Consider the following 18,210-nt stretch of genomic DNA (forward strand, 5'->3'; position numbering starts at 1 on the left):
AGGAAGATGGACAGGGTACCTCAGGCAGCCACTCGCCCTGCGGCCCACTTCGAGCGCGTCACGTTTTCCTTTTCTGCCATGCAGAGGAAGTGCCTAAGTCACACTCTTGTCAGCTTGTGCAGGATGCTTCAGCTGGGGATGGCCAGCGTGAGCACGGGGAATCCCATCGATTGCGTGTCGGTATTGAGAACTCAGGCCTCCAGAGACGGCCACTCCAGTTGGACCTCCATCTTCGGCATCAAGTAAGGATGATGGACGGGTCGGCATTCCCGTGGGTCGTCTATTGCCAAGCTGCAGGACTTCAGTCCATCTGACTTCTTGGGAGAAACATGATTGCTCAGGCAAAAAGCAGAAGAGCGGAGTTGGAGGCGCAGATCTGAGAGCTTGACGAACTTGATCATGCTCGCAAGAAGCACCACAGTTCCAACATGCCACGCGTCTGCAGTTTCGTCAAGTCACCAGCAAATCAACTCCGCGCTCAGGGTCAAGTGTCTGGGCGGCCCTGCGATGGAGACGCTCGAACCCCTTGGCGCGGGCTCAGCTGCATGGCAAGGTGTTCGCGTCCACTCATCCTCCAGTCACCGTCGCACGAAGGAACTGCTGGCCAAGGCGCCCGACGATCGCCATACAAATCAGGCCTGAGAAGAAAAAGCAATTGCATTTCAGCCCGCATAAGATGATTCCTGGATCACCGCTGCGACTCTTTTTTAAACTCATGCCCTCTCCCGACCATGCCGCGAAAGGAGGGATGACCCTGGCCTGTCGGTGCTTCGCCGTGTAACCACCATGGCTCCTGAGAACCTCCAGTCGAACCCATTCCATGAGCGTGAGCGTGCCTCGACGTCGTCGGGTCAGCCGCGTCGGCTTGTCCTCTGCTTCGATGGCACTGGAAACCATTATCAGGGAACAGAGGAGGATACGAACATCGTCAAGATCTATGAGATGCTCGAGAGGCATATTCCGGGACAGTATGCTTACTATCAGCGTGAGCCGACCGGACTATCGTGGAGAGGTCGAAAGCTAACACTCTTTCAAACATAGCTGGGATTGGAACCCTGACCTTTGTCCGATCCGCGCGCGGCTCTGGGGGGTTCGGCGTTTGGGCGAGATTTAAAGCGCGTCTCAAGGCTCTCCTGGACGAGGGGGTTGGCGTATCTTTCGTTGACCATGTCATCGCGGGCTACAAATTTGTGATGCGCTACTACTCCACCGGTGACCATATCTACATCTTCGGCTTTTCGCGCGGCGCATACACGGCTCGCTTCCTCTCCGAAATGATTCACAGCATCGGCCTGCTCTCGCGCGGAAACGAAGAGATGGTGCCCTTTGCCTGGGATGCATTCAGTCGATACCAGAACTCGCGGGGAAACGACCCCCAAACTGAAGAAGATCGCGAGCTTGCTCGATACATGCAAAAGTTCAAGACGACGTTCTGTCGTCCCGATGTTGGCGTGCACTTCCTCGGACTCTTTGACTGTGTCAATAGTGTTGGCCAATTCGAGATCCCCTTCTTCCGGAGGTCCTATCGATACATTGCTAGCCCGTCGGCGCGACACATTCGCCATGCGGTTTCGATCCACGAACGGCGGCTGAAGTTCAAGCCGGCCCTGTTCCATCTCGAACCGAAACACCGCGAGTCCGTAGACTTCAAAGAAGTGTGGTTTGCTGGAAACCACGGCGACGTCGGTGGGGGATGGCCTCTCCACAAAGGCCAGAAGCACCTTTTATCGGATATCCCGCTGAACTGGATGATCCAGGAGGTTCTGAACCTGCCAAACTCGGAAAGCAAGCTTGCCTTTATCACAACAAATGTGGAGAAGGTGGCCAGTGATGAAAGTCGCTCCTTGTGCAGGGACGAGGAGCCCGGTACGGAGGCATTCCACTTGCAGCGGAAGACGAACAAGCCGCACGATAAGCTTCGTTTTGGACACGGCGGGGGCGCAATCTCTGTTATGCTGTGGTGGATCTTAGGTTCGTTGCCCCTTGAAGCCCGTCCTCAGGTATCTTCTTACGCCATCTAGAAATCCTCCCCGTAGCGAGCCGTCTGGAACTGGAAAACGGGAAGTGGATTCCTCGGCGACTCCCACCGAATTTTGGGGCTGCAAGGGACATTCCCTGTGAGGCGACGATCCACCCTAGTGTGTATGAGATGCTGGAGTCGGGAATATTGAAAGACTTCCCAATCCCGAAACCGGGGGGTGATAACCCGAATCTCCCTCCGGGCCTCGTTCGTGACGAAGAGCGGCATGTTCAGAGATCTAACGGGGCATCGTGAGTTGGCTGCTGGGATAATGTGTACAGTCTATATTATTGTTTGCATGGGAAAGGGCTAATCCGGGACCTCGAATATTGTATAATCTGCTTCTTGGACTCCAGCAACTTGCCATGTTACTTGAAATATTCATTTTCTCAATATTCCAGACGCTCAGCAGCGACGAGTTCCCAATGCAAATAATAATGATTCGAATGAAGAGCCGCTCGGCTACCCGCGGCCCATGACGTCACCCTCCGCTCCCATCCGAAGCCAACCGCTTCTCCGCACACCTCCAAAGGGATCGAAACCCTGGGGAACATTCTTGGATATGAAACAACACCCCCTAATCTCCTTCCTCGTCTCTCTCTATCTGTTGCACAAACTCATCATGTACTCTCTCCGCCCGTTACGACGTCGAATACCGCGCCTCGCGGCCTCGCCCTCCGCCTCGAAGCGATGGAGTACATCCATCTCCCAGCGGCCGGGGTCGGACCGGTGCGTCCTCCTCCGCCTGATTCTCGAAATGAGCGTGATTGATTGACTGACTGGTGGATCTCTAGAGTCCGATTCCCTGGCGCCGTCAACAGCAAATTCACCACGGACATGACCTTCATCAATCCGCAAGAGTCAGCGAGTATCCCGACCTACCGCGTGATGGATTCCGACGGCCTTCTGGTCGATAGGAGCCGGGGGGAGATAGGGATTTCGAATGAGGAGGTTTTGACCTGGTACAAGAATATGTTGACGGGTGAGGCTTCTGCAACCTGTTTTACGTAATGGTGGGAGGGGGAACTAAAGGGTGGTAATGTAGTGAGCATCATGGATGTGATTATGTTTGAGGCACAGAGGCAGGGGCGGTTGAGTTTCTATATGGTATACAATTCGTCTACCCCTGCGATACTCCAAGGTTCCCGAGAGCTAATGTGCTATGTGTGAGGAAAGGTCTCAGCCGGAGAAGAAGGCATCAGCGTTGGCTCCGCGGCAGCCCTAACTCCCGACGACGTCGTCTTCGCCCAGTACCGCGAGACAGGCGTTTTCCAACAACGCGGCTTCACTCTAAAGAACTTCATGAGCCAGCTATTCGCAAATAACAACGACAACGGCCGCGGCCGGAATATGCCAGTTCACTATGGCTGCGCTTATCCACGGACCGTACGCCCCCTTCCCACCAGGCCCCAAGCCTGATTGCAAAACCATGTATACTAAAGAGACACACGTATAGCACACAATCTCCTCAACCCTAGCAACCCAAATCCCACACGCCTCGGGCGCCGCCTACGCCCTCAAACTCCAAGCCCTCCAAAACCCCGACAAACCACGCAGCATCGTAGCCTGCTACTTCGGCGAAGGCGCCGCCAGCGAAGGTGACTTCCACGCGGGGCTCAACATCGCCGCAACCCGCTCCTGCCCCGTCGTCTTCATCTGCCGAAACAACGGCTACGCAATCTCCACCCCAACCCTAGAGCAGTACCGCGGCGACGGGATCGCCTCACGGGGCATCGGGTACGGGATCGAGACGATCCGCGTCGACGGGAACGACATCTTCGCCGTGTACGAGAGCATGCGTGCGGCGCGGGGTCGCGCCCTCGAGGGCGGCGGGAAACCGATCCTCATCGAGGCGATGAGCTATCGCGTTTCGCACCATAGCACGAGCGACGATAGCTTTGCGTACCGCGCGCGCGTGGAGGTCGAGGATTGGAAGAAGCGCGATAACCCGATTATCCGGCTGCGCAAGTATCTCGAGAACGAGGGGTTGTGGAACGAGGACTTGGAGCGGGAGGCGCGGGAGGGGATTCGGAGGGAGGTGTTGCGGGAGTTTGGGGAGGCGGAGAGGGCGAAGAAGCCGGCTATTCGGGAGGCATTTGAGGGGGTTTACGATGAGGTTACGGAGGAGGCGAGGGAGCAGATGGCGGAGTTGAAGAGGATTCTGGAGACGTATCCGGACGAGTATGATTTGAGGCAGTTTGAGGGGGGGATTAAGGGGTTATAGATACCTACTACCTGTATAGACATTTATGCCTCGCTCGCATTGAGCTGTACCTCGGCGGGCTAGCTACATTTTACGGCGTTAATGATAATGATCACTTGAACATTAGCTCAGTCACGATAGTAGAAGGCTAATTAAATGTAATTGTGACATCCACAGGGTTCAATATGCGCGCTAATACCCATACAAAAATTCAAGGCCACCTGCAACATTGACACCCGTCAAGTAGCCAAAGCCTGCTGCGCCAGCTTCTTATTCCGCTTCACCAACGCACTAAGCTTCTTATCAATCGCATCAAGCTCCTTGCGCGACGATTCAAGCTCCTTCTGCGACTTGATCGCGAACGAACGCAGCTCCTCATCAGTCATCCCAACGACGTCGTCCAAATCCGGCAGATTACCCATAACGACACCGGCGGCGCCGAGCATATGTTTCGCCGTTGCAGCGGCAAAGGTGCGTACCGAGGTAGCTGTTGCGTTCATTATCTCCGCGGTGTTGGCAATGGCCCAGTTGTGGCTGCGGGTGCTATCTGCCTCCATGGCGGAGAGCACGTTTGGTGGGGCGGAGGAGAGGGGCTCTTCAGAGGGTGAGAGGGCCGATGTAGGGGAGGAATCGGAGGGGGCGGTCGATATCTCGTCGACCCAGCAGACGTTGAAGTTCTCTGGCGTGGCAAAGAGAGCGTCGAGGCCGCCGCCGCGGTTTGTGGCGTCTGGCTCCGTGATGGGGATAGCGGGATATTCTTGGAAGGCGTCGATAGCCCAGTAGATGCTCTTCTCAAGGGCGAGGTAGCGGTCTTCCTCCTCGGGAGACAGGTGGTGGAGAATGCAGCCGCGGGGGGTGATAAGGCACCTATCCTTTAGCGAGTTGGGGTCGGAGGCAAACCGGACAGGCTCTCCGCGTAGCAACGCTTTCCGGTGTTGCTCCGTCAGCTCGATGGGCTGTTTTAGGTCCTCATAGTCATCTGAAGTACATTTCATATCGAAGCGCAAGTTGAGGTTGGACGGGTTGAAGAGAGGGTGATGATTGAGATCCAAGGCGCCTGACTTATGAAGCTGGGAGAGCAACACCTGCAGCGGAGAAGTGCGCTCAGCAAACAGTTCTTTGAGGGGGACACCACTGGACTCTGCATCCTTCAGTAGCTGCTCGACAGTGTTCTTGGTCCGCCACGGTTCGGGCTCCTTCTGGCCGATAGACGCTTTTCGTTCGGAAGATGCAGGCTCTGTTTCTTTGATAGGTATCGCCTCGGATGACTTCAGCTTCTTGACCGGCTCAGTCTTCTCGCTCTCCTCGTTGTTACTGGGAGGAGGAAGGTTGCTGGCGGCAAGGTTTTCTGGAGGGGGATTGGGCGCCTCAGCCGGAGCCTTCTTTGTCTTCCGCTTCCTACCAATAATGGGAGCTTGCATTGGTTCTTCGGAAACGGATGCCACCTCCTGTTTCTTCGCCTCAGCATCCTTGGCCTTCTGCTTCCGTTCCTTCTTCAACTGGCTTTTGGTGATGGAGCGAACGGGTGCGGAGCCGATTCTTGACGATGCGGGAGGGGAGTTAGCACGAGAAGCCGACGTAGAAGTATAGAGATCTGCTTCGGATCCGAGATCGCCGGGGGTATCAGGGCGGCTTTGGGACGAAATGCTTGGGCGTCTAGACCGGACTTTATTGTTGGTTGGGAAAGACGCGACTGATTGAGTGGCAGATACCGGAGGCGGAGTCTCAGCCTTTGGGGTATCTACAACACGAAGAACGCGAGGTTGGCGAGGAGCTGGGGAATCTGATGTTCGCGATACTCCAGTCATGGGGGTGTTCGGGCGGGAGCCAACAGCAGCAGAAGGAACGGAAGGTTGAGTGGACGAGCCCGATGGCTCAGTTTTTGAAGTAATTTCTGGAAATTGAGGAGTATTGAAGCTCATATCTAGCTTCATGGGTTTCGCCCTCGCATCGGCCGGTGACGGTCCCTTGGTTTCATTGGGTCCTACGGCTTTCTGCAGGCTAGTCTTCTCGGCGGACGAGGACATTTGCTCCTTTTGCTGGGAACGAACTCCAGCGGCTGGTTTTGCCACAGGAGAGCCGAGGGATATCTGAGCAGCATTCTTAGACCTTGAGGATTTCCTCTCGGGAACTCCTTTTGACTCAAGCCCAGCCACGTCATCCTTGAAAGCTTGAGACTCGGCTACCGAAGGAGAAGGAATATCAAAACCAGGAGGTGCAACAGAGACGGATGATATCGGACTGGGAGACTTCAACTGGTCCTGAAATAATGCAGAGGTGGCATGTGTTTGTGGAAGGGGCAAGCCTGGTGGAAGAGACGGGGTTCCAGACCTTCCCAATGGCTGCGAGTCATTCACCAGCTGAGACCGCATGAGAGATCCAAAGCTATCGACGGAACGTTTGTCCTTCGTGATGGCACCGAGAGGGGGGAACTCTTCGTCAACTATGAAGTGGAAAGAAGTCAGCATGCTGCAGAACAACGTCAAAGTGAAGAATGCGTAAACAGACAACGGAAGATCGAGGAGAAACAAAACTGAACACAAGAACACAAATAGTAAATGAAGCACGAAGACCACGAATACATCCGGGCAAACAATATCAAGATACGAAAGGGGATAGTTAATTACACGAATGGCCCGGGTCAAGTTGAGCAGACTGACGCACAGGCACAAAGTCTATATGAACGAGGTTTGTGAGAAGATGGTTTCATATAGGGAACCCTGCTTCAGTTTATGAGAGCCAGGCCAGGGAGGTTAACGTACATAAAACCATAATCAGACCTAACAGCCCCAAAGACGCTGATGGCTCAACCCAGCTTGGATGCGCAATGGAGATGCAGTGGAAGGGAGTGACGAAAGCAGCAGCTCCAATCGCACTGTGTCCATGAATGCATCGAAGCTTCTGATCCCCATGAACGGCAGAGGGGCTAAAGGTCGAGAAAGAGAATTAGAAAAAAAGGAAACCATAAACGATCCATAAACAGAAACGCCCAATCCACGCCTCGCCCCAGTCTCTTGTTCTTTTCAGAGCCGTTGCTAAATGCTTCATTGCAGTGCAGAAAAACGTAGCGGGAATTTTTCCACATAGAATTGAATGCGGGAGCGGAAGGAAAGACATGTTCCACCCCCATCTAGAAAAGCGAATATGATATCATGTCGTAATAGTGATAGGAAGGATAAAAGGTAGGCCGGGAACGCGAAGGCAAAAGAAATCAAATGCGAAAAAGGGTAATCATCATGAAAGAGTAAAAAAAATGTATGCGGGCAAAAAAAAAAAAAAACATGATCCAATGTGAAGAGGGAGATGGGGACAAATCACCAACGGTTGAAGCCGCTGCCATACATCATGGCGTACCCACCTTGACCCTGACTCCCATACAATCCTTGACCAGCAACAGCATTCGCACCGACTTGGTGCATCCTCGCCTGCAGGATACTCGGGTCCGCAAGATCTACTACACCACCTCCACCGGAGGAAGTGTTAGCATGTCTGTGCTTCTTCCCCCTCTTCCTCTGCTTCTGGGCTCCAGAGTCGGAGATAATCCCCGTCTGGGAGCCATAGACAGAGCTGAGAAGGCCGTTGACGGGAGTCAGGGGAGGGGGAGTTTGGTGCTGTTGGAGGAAAGGAAACATCAACTCACGCTTATTATCTTGCCCTTGTAAACCACTCGCATTTGTACCACCGCGGCTGCGCAGCAGCTCGCGCATTAGCTCCGGGTTGGCTTCTTGTTTCCCACTCAAACCGCCGAGACCGGTATTGCTTGTGAATCCATGGCCTTGAGCGAACATCCCGCCTCCACTGATTGGTGGCGTGCCTGCCGTCTTCAAACCAGGAGGTGGGCCTTGGACACCGCTAGTGTAGAAGCTGCCGCCAAGAGTGTGTTGGGGACTTGGGGCTGCAAGTGGATTAGGTGTACCCGACTGCAACAAAGACATTTGCTGGTTAAGCATTCGAGAATTTGGAAGATTCTTGGTGCTGGCGTCATTGAAAGAGAACCGGGAGTTCTGCCGATTTTGCGCTTGGAGCGCGTTAAGCTGGGCAACTTGGCTTTGCAGTAGGCCCTGTCGAGTCTGTGTAGCCTGATCAAATGCAGCGGAGTTGATACCGGACTGCGATGGGTCGACGAGGCTTGCTTGCTGATTAGAGGACGACTTGAAGAGCATCAGTTGTTGTTGTTGGAGTGGGGTCAAACTGCGCGTGCTTAAATTGATCCCCTGGAACTGATGACCAGCAGCAGACACGGGAGAACCCACAGCAGAGCTTTCGGTTGTGCCGTGTTGGGATGGTGGCTGAATGGCGCCGTGGGATTCACGATTCACCCGGCCTCGCGGTGGGTTGGCATCATCTGGCTCGCCGCCAAGTTGAAGGCTTCCACTTTCACGTCCTTCATCTTCCGCAGCGGCAGACTGAAGCAACTCTTGTTCTCTTTTCGCACGTTCTTGTTCCGCCTTTACTCTCATTGCTCGGCGTTTGACACCACCATATGGGTCAATGAAAGATGGATGGTTCTCAATGAGAGCAAGCTCGTCTGCCGGCAGACTAGCAGTAGAAAAGACAAACTTAAAGGACGGGGAATTAACGGACTTCACCAAATTATCCAATAATGGCGTGTCCTGCTCTGCCGGGCGGCGGGTAGTAGGAGGAGCTGAGGAGGGGACATCTGATTGGGATGAGGTCGGCGATCGTTCTTGTTGCTGATGTGTTGACTGCTTCTCCCGGCGTTTCGAATCATCCGCAGGCGTTTCAACAGTCGCAAGTACGGATCGCGGACTCTGAGATGATTGACTACCTGTTAAGCTAGCCCGTCTTGTTCGATTAATCGCGGGGTCCTTGTTGGCCCAGCTAGCGGAGGACGGCAGAGCGGATCCATCAAGAGGGCGCCCACCAGCATCATCTTTGCTAGGTTGGCGTCGTAACGTCTGGGATATCGGCTGTGCGGATGATCGTGCAATATGTGGTGGCAGAGCGGAGCCGGGGCCGCTAGCCAACCCATTTGATCGCTGACTCGATAGTGTATTCATCGACGAGAGATCCTGGCGACTGTAGCTATCGCTGTCTTCGCCCGTCTCGTGTAAAAAGGTACAGTTCCGATTGTGACACTGCTCGTTTCGCAAAAAAGACGAACAGTATTTTGTGGTACCGTATTGTGCCCTGTTGTCACCCATCAACATTCGCACCCATCACATAAAATCTTAGACTGGAGGCTAGATAAAGAGCTTACCTCAGTATCCGGTCGCCATTTACCGAGCCGTCCACTGAGTTAATACACGTCGCAGCGTCGACCTTCCTGGCGTAGGTCACGTAGACACCAATGCCTTGGTTCGGATTTCCACCAGGCTTAGCTTTGCTGACAACAATCTTTTCAATATCCCCATATTGGCCAAAATAATCCCTCCCGCGCAGGGTTTGTAGAAGTTGGCTTTCGTCACGTATTGTGGGATTGAGACCGATCACATAAACGAGATTTTTCTGGACAACTCGGACGCCCGCAAGATTTTTCCGACTGGAGGCTTCGATTTCTCGTTTTTCTGCCTCTTTCTTTTTCGCGGCAGCCGCCTTGCGGTGTTTTAATGCCAAATCCGCCTTGAACCTAGTTCGCGGGACGGTATATTAGCGCCAAGACGGGGAAGAAGAGAACGGAGCAGCATATGGCAAACGCACTCATCCGCATCGGGCACCTTGTATTGAATAGTGCTCTCATCGTAAACGCGTCTGCAGTTTGGGCATCGACCTTCTTCGCTGTGGGTTTTGATATTATTGTAGCAGAATTGACAAATCTAGGTGCTTTGTTAGACACCCAACCACAATTTCCAATCGCTGACAAGCGCCGCAACGGGTTTCGCGGGAGCAAGGAAAGGCCACGCACCTGATACCCGCAAGGACAGGGCTTGAAGTTCTTGTCCGACAGGTCAAACTCTTCGATACAAAGAGGGCTACAGGAGCCGTGTGGTTAGTACGTTGAGAAGAGCCTCTCGTGGGGAGGGATCGGGCATGAGGCACGTACCAGAACTCATCGTCATCGTCAATGACGGAGTCGATCTGTTGGCGATTTGACATGATTCCGAAAGTGTGAAGATATACAGATTAAAGGAAGAGACTCGGGGAAAAGCTTGAAGCCAAATACCCATCAACCAGAGTAGCGCAAGGGGTAGAAGCGAACACCGGTCGCCGAGCAAAGGAGCAAAGTAGCGAGTCAGGACGGAGAAGGAGGTAATGACAACAATTGTCGGGGGGAGAGAGATGAGTTAGAGAGGTGAACGTAAAGGACAGGGAGTGACAATGTAGGGAGGCGAAGAGACAAGAATCAAACTTGAAGCTTTACTGTGTTGGGCTTGGGTTTACACGTGTTTGTTTAGTTTGTTTCCCCCTCCGAGTTATGTAATTAACTAAAACAGCTCCACGTGACTTTCCGCAAAAGCTCCTTGGATAGTGGAACAACGTCTCCCCAACAGCCGCTTCGCTCAAGCCCCCAGTTGCCTCAACATTCGCGCTGCAATTGCCGCTTTCATCATGGCCGCCTCTCGCTCAATGATGCGGTTAAGCACAGGTCGCTCTCTGACTTCTGCCGCCCGGTCATCCCGCAATTGCCGTTTCTTCTCAACCACCCCTCTGCAGCATGAAGCGAAGGCGACCACGGCTGGCACGGACACTCCGAATATGCGCCAGGCGGATCGTCCTCGTACGTCATTTGTGGTTCTCATCCGGGGCTGACGACGTTGTATGCGTGTGAATAGTACCTAACTAATCGTTTTCACAGCCCAAGGCCCCCTCCGCGCCCCCGTGGTCAACCCGGCCGACAAGTACCAGGACAAGGCAGATAGCCTGCATACCTACGGCCAGTACATCATGTCCTGCCTGCCGAAGCATGTTCAGCAGTTTTCCGTCTGGAAAGACGAGCTCTGCATCTACGTCCCTCCCTCCGGCGTCATCCCAATGATGACCTTCCTGAAATATCACACCGCGGCCGAGTTCACGCAAATTTCCGACATTACCGCCGTCGACTACCCGACCCGCGACCAGCGCTTCGAGGTCGTCTACAACCTCCTTAGTGTCCGCTACAACTCGCGCATTCGAGTCAAGACCTACGCCGACGAGGCCAGCCCAGTTCCTAGTGTCACCGGCCTATTTGAAGGAGCTCTGTGGTACGAGCGTGAGGTGTACGATATGTTTGGTGTGTTTTTCTCGGGGCACCCGGATCTCCGCCGTATCATGACGGATTACGGTTTCGACGGCCACCCACTGCGCAAGGACTTTCCCTTGACCGGTTACACTGAGCTTCGATACGACGAAGAAAAGAAGCGAATTGTCATTGAGCCGCTTGAGCTTACCCAGGCATTCCGGAACTTTGAGGGTGGCACTGCCGCCTGGGAGCCTGTTGGCACTGGCCGGGAGAAGACTCCTGAGTCGGTATGTGGTCTCTCATCACGCTCATCCGCGAAAATAATGATACTGACATCGTCAAATAGTTCAAACTTCCAACTCCGAAGCCCGAACCGCCAAAGGAGGAAGAAAAGAAATAGAAATCTTTTGTACCTGTATTCTCTCGCATTCTTTCCTAGTTTTGTATGTACATACCACCATATCTTCGTTAGATGGAATCGATTCGGTGTCCTCCCAACATGATCATCGGAAAACAAAATTGCCACCAGCAGCGAACCCAGCCTTGCTGCCAATGTAATAAAAACAACGTTCGGAATGTACACAGAATTTTAGAGCTCTCCACGGAGCATCATGGATTGACAATCTATTGTCGGTAGTTTCCGCGGAAAGAAATCGTATCAAAATTTCTTGGCAGGCGCAAAGCCCAAAAAGCCATCCACCATGAACGCAGCTCTCTCCGGTCACCACAACCAAGACCACCAACCTCACGATCCACCATTCGCGCAATCCCGCTGTTTCCTCCCGCGTAATCTCCAGAAATTCGTACAAGTCCGGGATGCCGAAACGCAAACTCTCCGATCTCACCGACGCATCCTCCCAACCGGGAAACCTCAAGCTCCAAAAGACCCGACTCAAGCAGAAATTCGAGTACGGGGTTACCACACTCTCGGGAGCCCTTAAGACCGCGCGCGGATTCGAACGACAGAAGCTCTCACGGCGGCAGAAGTCGGCGAAGACACAGGGGGGTGAGGGCGCGGGGACGTTGAAGAGGATAGAGGGGGAGATTACGGTTTTGAAGGTGCGTCGCATTTTATTCAAGTCTTTGCGGGGGGAATCCACGTTTTGCAAGGACACCAAGTGCTAATACAGATTCTTTCTTGTATGGGACAGACCCTCAATTTAACAGCTACAGCGGAGAAATACCTATTCAAGCAGCTTGTCAAGACGAAGAGGATTGCGGAAGCACCCGTGTTTGTGAGATTTAAGCAGTCGAGGAACATCTCGATTGAGGGGCCGAAGAGCACAGAGGAGGCGAATGTCACGGCGCGGTTGTTCAAGTCGAATCCCGTGCAGAGGGTACTTCCGGGGATTCTAGATGGTCTGAAGGCGTTGATTGGGGTGGAGAGGGCGGAGGGGAAGAAAGAGAAGACTGTGAAGAAGGAGAGTCGCGCAGCGGAGGAGGATATCCGAGGGAAATCTGGGGAACTTGCGCGTCGGAGAGGCTCTGACATGACTGATGAGGAGTCGGAAGCCGAGCCGCAAGCCGGAAGAGATCTAGATATGGAGATTGCGGGAAGCGAAGAGGACGACTACGCACACTTCGACGCACGGCTGGCATCGGATTCAGAAGACAACGACGACTCAGGATCAGACGAAGAAGTTCTCACAAAGCTAAAATCTCTCCCTCTTCGCCGCGACATGTCAATATCCCTCTCCCCGTCCGCCTCACCCGAACCCGAACCAGAGCCCATGCTTGAATTCCCACCGCAAAAGAAACAAAAGGCCTTAATGAAAGCTTCTACAACCGTACCAACAAGCACAACCTTCCTCCCATCCCTTATGATGGGCGGGTACTGGTCCGGGTCTGAATCTGAGCCAGAAGAAGTGGAAGAGACTCCCCGCCGCAAAAACCGGATGGGGCAGCAGGCGCGTCGGGCGCTGTGGGAGAAAAAGTACGGGGCAGCGGCAAATCACGTCAAGGAGCAGAAGAAGAAAGGCAAGCACAACCGCGACAGCGGGTGGGATCCGCGCAAGGGCGCTACTGGTGATGGAGACGGCGGAAGACGCAAGTATGGGACTGGGTCGAATACAACGGCCATGGGTGTTGACAAGAGGGGGCAGCACCCTCAGCGTGGCTCTACGGCGGGCAAGAAACCGCACGACGATAAACCGCTACATCCTTCTTGGGAGGCTGCGAGGAAAGCGAAGGAGCAGAAAACCACTGCGGCGTTCCAAGGGAAGAAGGTTGTTTTTGATTAATAAAATTGGCGTTAAATCGTAATGGTATCCGAAGTACGATACATCTCATGAGTTGCAGAAAACAAGAGCGTCAAAAGGCCACTCTAGGTATCCCTAACTAGCCGCTAAAAAACCCTTCCAGAAAGCAAGTACAATATGTCGAAGCCAACGCCGTACTGCCAAAAATGATGCCCACTCCATCCAAATGCCAAGAAGCAATCCGCCAAGCGGTGCGAGGTATTCATGATATAACGTCAGTACCCAATGTTGGCACAGTCTGCATTCGTAACCTGACATTGACTCAAAACTGCATCCATCCCTCTGGCTTCATCTCACCAGAAAGACCCTGCTGTGGGTCCGTCTCAAAACACGGAATGGCTGTGAATTCTCCAAGTTCCTGAGGGAGATTTGACACGTAATGGTCGAACCCGATATGCGGCATCTGCGATAATGTATGGGGAGTGAGGAAATCAGAGGGCGAAGCAATCTCTGGATTGTGTGCACCCACTCCAGGTATATGGTTGGGACCATCTGAGGGACCAGTGGCCGCAGGTGTGAGACCAACGGCATGAACACCATTTCCGGAGGTTGGGTATGGCTCATGGAATGGAAGCGCATCCGGAGACATTGGGCCAGTTTTCCAGAGCATCTCCCAGTTTTTGAAGCGGTCATACGCTGATTCCGTGGATCCTGACTGACCCCCAGCTTGAGATGCACTGTACTCTTCAAGACGGGATATAGCTCGCTCCAGGGCTTCGATGACGCTGACAGCAGAGCGGGCGGATCCGACCCCCATGGACATAATTTTGATCAGTGCCATGCCTTTCTGAAGAGCCTCCCGCAGCCTTTCCGTACGTTTAGTTAAGCTCTGAGCCAGGATCACGAGAAGAGCAGCGCGACAGGAGCTAAACTCGGTGAAAGATGCACGGGCGAGGCCAGTTTCGTCCCGAAGCAAGCGACAGAGGTCAATAATTTCCAATGCGGCTTCCACACAATCTGTGATGAGCGTTGACCTATTCTTCCAGACGCCAGATGGTGTTTTAAGTGGAGATATTTGGGAAGCGGCTGAAGAGAACCCCTTCATACTGCTGAATAGGAACGGCCGCCCAAGGAAGATCCTCGTAAGGCAATAATCCAACTTCAGGTGTAGATTCGGTCGAAAAAGAGGGCCCGCAGGATTCAGGTCTCGGCAGTGCGTCTCTTCGGGCAACGTATTCCACCATTCCACAAGATGCTTCCGTAGATTAAGTAACCTTTCGAGGCAATCCTGCTGTTGGTTCTTACGAGATTTTCGAAGAACAGATCTGGTTGTATTGTCAGTTAATTGCCATTGGAACGCCAGGAAACAGCATACATCTCATTGGCCACTTCGCCCAGCTTCAACGTCAATGTAATCAGCGCGATCATGTTGGTGTGGTTCGAAACTTGCCCTTGCGGCATCAAGCCGGGGAAATCGACTGGCATAGCGGCGTCCACATCTGTATCCGAGAGAGACACTGGCCTTCCGTGAAGTATACTCACACGTCTAGATGATAGCGGTTAGTGTGCAAGAAAGGAAATGGACGTGAAATCTCACTTCTCGATCGTATACGCCGTCCAAAACACTCTATTCCGGATCTCGACCATATGAGGTGGCAGTCCCTCGCCAGAATATCTCCGATGCATACCATTTTGAATCGCCATCTTCAAGGCAAGACCGAAATAGGTATAGCACAGGCCCGAGGTATCCAGAGGCAATAGGTATGTTCCGATCAATAAACAGGCCTGGACGCTTCGAATAGATGCGCTGGCAATTATATCAGGCAGTAGCTTGGAAGCGAACTGGTAAAATGTTAAGCCAACCTCGTCCTCAGAAAAGCCGTGATCGCCGGTATCGGAAGGGTTAGATGACAATTGATTAACAGGAGTAGCCGATTCCATATGCGCGAACTGGGTGCCAATTGCGAGGACCATCAGAATGGAGCATACCGCACCGGCATCGTTGCTTGAGAGACTTCCGGGATTCGTATAACAGGTGTTCAGTTTATCCTTGAGCCAATCCTCTTCCACATAGAAGTTATTGGTTTGCGCGTATTGGAAGAACATTTGTACAAGGAAGTCGGCTACGAACCGCGGCGGAAGGCAGGTTACTGAAGCCGATACCACGGCCGAGCCTGACTGCAATTGCGTGGTACGCCATCGCTCTTCGAACGGTTCCGTCTCGGTGGACGCCTAATCGGTCAGCATCGCCCGGGAACCGACCCGTGAAACATACCTCTGGCGTCTCTGCCTTCATCCACTCATCGATCTTCTTCCTGATCTTCATGGAGAAATTCAAATATGAGAATTCACCGGAATATTCTATTCAGCATGTTAGCGTGTCCCGCCCCGAAATCCTTATACCAAGAAATCGGTAACCATACGTGTCGTATTATCCGGCAAAGCCTTAATTGTAAAGTCCTCGTCCTCAATAGCCAAATCTTCGAGGTCCTCACTATCCAATCCGATCGACGGGCCTCCCTCGGAGTCAGAGCCACGATGTTTACTTTTCAGTTCCTCGGCGGTCTTCCGGAGAGATTGGATATCGAAAGAGATATTCGGGACATAATGCTGCAGAATGCGTTCCATGCACTGAATGCGTTCGGACTCAACCATGTCATAACGGCTTCGTGCGGCGGTTCGTTCGAGCAGCCTAGTATTCCAGCGCCTCAATAAGCAATTGTCCACAGTGTTATTATTTTATATTCCTCCTCCTAGCTGAAGGAAAGGCAACTTACGAAACGGACGACGAGCGCGCGATCTTCTCCGCGTGGTCCGGGTGCGTGAAGATACATTGCCGGCGATAACGCATGCATCGACGACACGGGACGCCTCCTTCGCATTTCTCCTTCACGCGACGACAGCCATCGCACCTAACGCGATAAAATTAGCTCTATAATTGATTCGGGGTGCTGAATAGAGTGTGAGTTTTGGGGCAGAGCCGGCATGACGGTCACTCACGCTCGCACCGCTCTCTTGCGGTTTTCCTCCGAAACGCGGGGTCGCTTCTGATGGCCCAGGCCAGCGGGTGTTGATGGGGCCCCGTCCATGGCAGTTGCGGATCAGGGGGGCTGGAAAAACATCTGGGGCACTGGGAGGTAAATCAAAGCCCGGGAGATGAAGAGGAAGAGGAGTGGGTATCCTGAGGAAGGAAAAGCAGAGGGATGAAGGAAGAGAGATATGAGGAGGCACGAGGATTTTTTTGGCTGACCCCCATGGTTTCATTCCAACTGATAAGCGGGTTTCCCCTCAAACCCACAGTCCGCTGGCGTTTCGAGAATTCGGAGGGATCCCGGTCTGAATTGATTGAATTTTATCTTTGCTGCTAACACTTTAGCGGGTTTTGCATTATTGATTCTCCATATTTGTGGTGACCCCTTGTCAATGCTAGATATTATTGACCCAAGATCTTCCCTCATTCCCCATTCTCATCCATCCCTGGAAATCCTACCGTACATATATTCTAAAACCCACCCACCTCCATCCCAATCCCCCGCTCGACACCAACTTCCAATAGCTTCTTCCCAATCACCAGATCCATGATCCCCATCCCCACGCACTTCATTACCACATTGTACCCTTCCGGTACACTGATAGGTTCCGACTTCCCCAGTGTCTGATATAACTCACCCAGTTCGACAAGTTGATCTTCCTTGACCTGCGCCCGTATAAGCTCACCGGATTCCTCCAAACAGGCCTCCTTCGAGTCGACATAGACCTTACCCCCACCGGAAAGTAGCGTCTCAGAATCGATCTCTTGCATATGAGGCCTATATGAGCCGATAAGTGAGATGAATCGAGGCTTGAACGGCTGTAGGTAGGCGTTTGGGAAATTAGGCTCCGTCGATGGTGTACAGCTGAAGATGGCATCGCACTGGTCTAGCTTGGATCGTAGACGTTCCTCGTAGTCGCCTGTTCCTTCTTTGGAAATGGTATTTATGGTGACGACCGGGTAGGACCGCCTGAGCTCAGCGATCACGCCCTTCTCAAGTTCGTCGAGTCGCTTCCGACCTCGGTTGATGAAGGTGATTCTTCTGATTTGCTCCGGGACGAGCAGGAGAGCAAGACGGGCGTGCCACTCAGATTGGCGTCCGGCGCCAAAGATGACAATGCTCTCCTTCTTCAACGATGAGCAGCGGACGAAGAGAGACATGACAGCGAGCGCTGTGCGGAATGCAGTGATCTCTGCGGCGCTAAGCAAGCCCAGGAGCTCGCCTTTCGGTGAGAAGATATTGATGACACCGATGATGCCGTGAGATTTGGAGGCGGTAACGATCTTGATCCCGGTGCTGGAGGTGTTCGAGACTGGCATGAAGAGCGAGAGGTTCTCATCCTTCGTGGTGATAGTAGTGCGGAGGGGTTGGTGCACTAGTCGCTCTGATTTTGGAGAGTCTGATTGTGCTGAGACGTTCACGAGAGCTTCGTCAAGGGAGTGGAGGAACTCATAGCATTGGCCATGCGTTAGCTGTCTCAGGATCTGGGCGACAGACGGTTCCGATAAGAGGTGCATTGTGACTCGATGGGAGGTGACAGTCGGGGAGTGTGGATAATGGTAACTTGGGAATTGTTTAGGAACAACAGATGACGGTCAGGTTAACGTGGGCTTCTAGTCTGGAGACGATTGGGGTTT

General features: G+C 53.1%; 6 protein-coding genes across 6 annotated transcripts; 4 read left to right on the forward strand and 2 right to left on the reverse strand.

Moving 5' to 3' along the window:
- The first annotated feature begins 550 nt into the window (after positions 1-550).
- BJX67DRAFT_279276 (T6SS phospholipase effector Tle1-like catalytic domain-containing protein) lies at positions 551-2,443 on the forward strand. Its single transcript, XM_071026624.1, has 3 exons — positions 551-985; positions 1,042-1,971; positions 2,022-2,443. The coding sequence occupies exons 1-3, from the start codon at positions 787-789 to the stop codon at positions 2,273-2,275; spliced, it is 1,383 nt and encodes a 460-aa protein (XP_070889265.1). The 5' UTR covers positions 551-786; the 3' UTR covers positions 2,276-2,443.
- A 152-nt stretch (positions 2,444-2,595) lies between these two features.
- Positions 2,596-4,348, forward strand: BJX67DRAFT_345099 (thiamine pyrophosphate-dependent dehydrogenase E1 component subunit alpha). The gene is made up of 5 exons (XM_071028331.1): positions 2,596-2,749; positions 2,815-3,002; positions 3,066-3,127; positions 3,197-3,406; positions 3,477-4,348. The coding sequence occupies exons 1-5, from the start codon at positions 2,643-2,645 to the stop codon at positions 4,242-4,244; spliced, it is 1,335 nt and encodes a 444-aa protein (XP_070889266.1). The 5' UTR covers positions 2,596-2,642; the 3' UTR covers positions 4,245-4,348.
- A 5-nt stretch (positions 4,349-4,353) lies between these two features.
- On the reverse strand, positions 4,354-10,509 carry BJX67DRAFT_279362 (CCR4-NOT core ubiquitin-protein ligase subunit MOT2). Its single transcript, XM_071026626.1, has 7 exons — positions 10,228-10,509; positions 10,090-10,156; positions 9,885-10,000; positions 9,445-9,813; positions 7,864-9,374; positions 7,582-7,677; positions 4,354-6,666 (listed from the first exon to the last, which is right to left on the reverse strand). Exons 1-7 carry the CDS (start codon positions 10,278-10,280, stop codon positions 4,463-4,465), a joined length of 4,416 nt encoding a protein of 1,471 aa, XP_070889267.1. The 5' UTR covers positions 10,281-10,509; the 3' UTR covers positions 4,354-4,462.
- Positions 10,510-10,655: 146 nt separating this feature from the next.
- On the forward strand, positions 10,656-11,971 carry BJX67DRAFT_345112 (complex I 30 kDa subunit family protein). The gene is made up of 3 exons (XM_071028332.1): positions 10,656-10,902; positions 10,981-11,630; positions 11,690-11,971. Exons 1-3 carry the CDS (start codon positions 10,734-10,736, stop codon positions 11,741-11,743), a joined length of 873 nt encoding a protein of 290 aa, XP_070889268.1. The 5' UTR covers positions 10,656-10,733; the 3' UTR covers positions 11,744-11,971.
- An 80-nt stretch (positions 11,972-12,051) lies between these two features.
- Positions 12,052-13,723, forward strand: BJX67DRAFT_279396 (BUD22 family protein). Its single transcript, XM_071026627.1, has 2 exons — positions 12,052-12,402; positions 12,495-13,723. The coding sequence occupies exons 1-2, from the start codon at positions 12,160-12,162 to the stop codon at positions 13,581-13,583; spliced, it is 1,332 nt and encodes a 443-aa protein (XP_070889269.1). The 5' UTR covers positions 12,052-12,159; the 3' UTR covers positions 13,584-13,723.
- A 140-nt stretch (positions 13,724-13,863) lies between these two features.
- On the reverse strand, positions 13,864-18,090 carry BJX67DRAFT_370264 (uncharacterized protein; the record flags this gene model as incomplete). The annotated part of the gene is made up of 8 exons (XM_071030892.1): positions 13,864-14,866; positions 14,917-15,087; positions 15,139-15,773; positions 15,817-15,902; positions 15,965-16,233; positions 16,319-16,453; positions 16,542-16,588; positions 17,089-18,090. 8 exons carry the CDS (start codon positions 18,088-18,090, stop codon positions 13,864-13,866), a joined length of 3,348 nt encoding a protein of 1,115 aa, XP_070889270.1.
- Between the last annotated feature and the right edge of the window lie 120 nt (positions 18,091-18,210).

This window comes from Aspergillus lucknowensis, assembly GCF_044049455.1.
Source record: "Aspergillus lucknowensis strain CBS 449.75 chromosome Unknown BJX67scaffold_6, whole genome shotgun sequence".
Lineage (NCBI taxonomy): Eukaryota > Fungi > Ascomycota > Eurotiomycetes > Eurotiales > Aspergillaceae > Aspergillus > Aspergillus lucknowensis.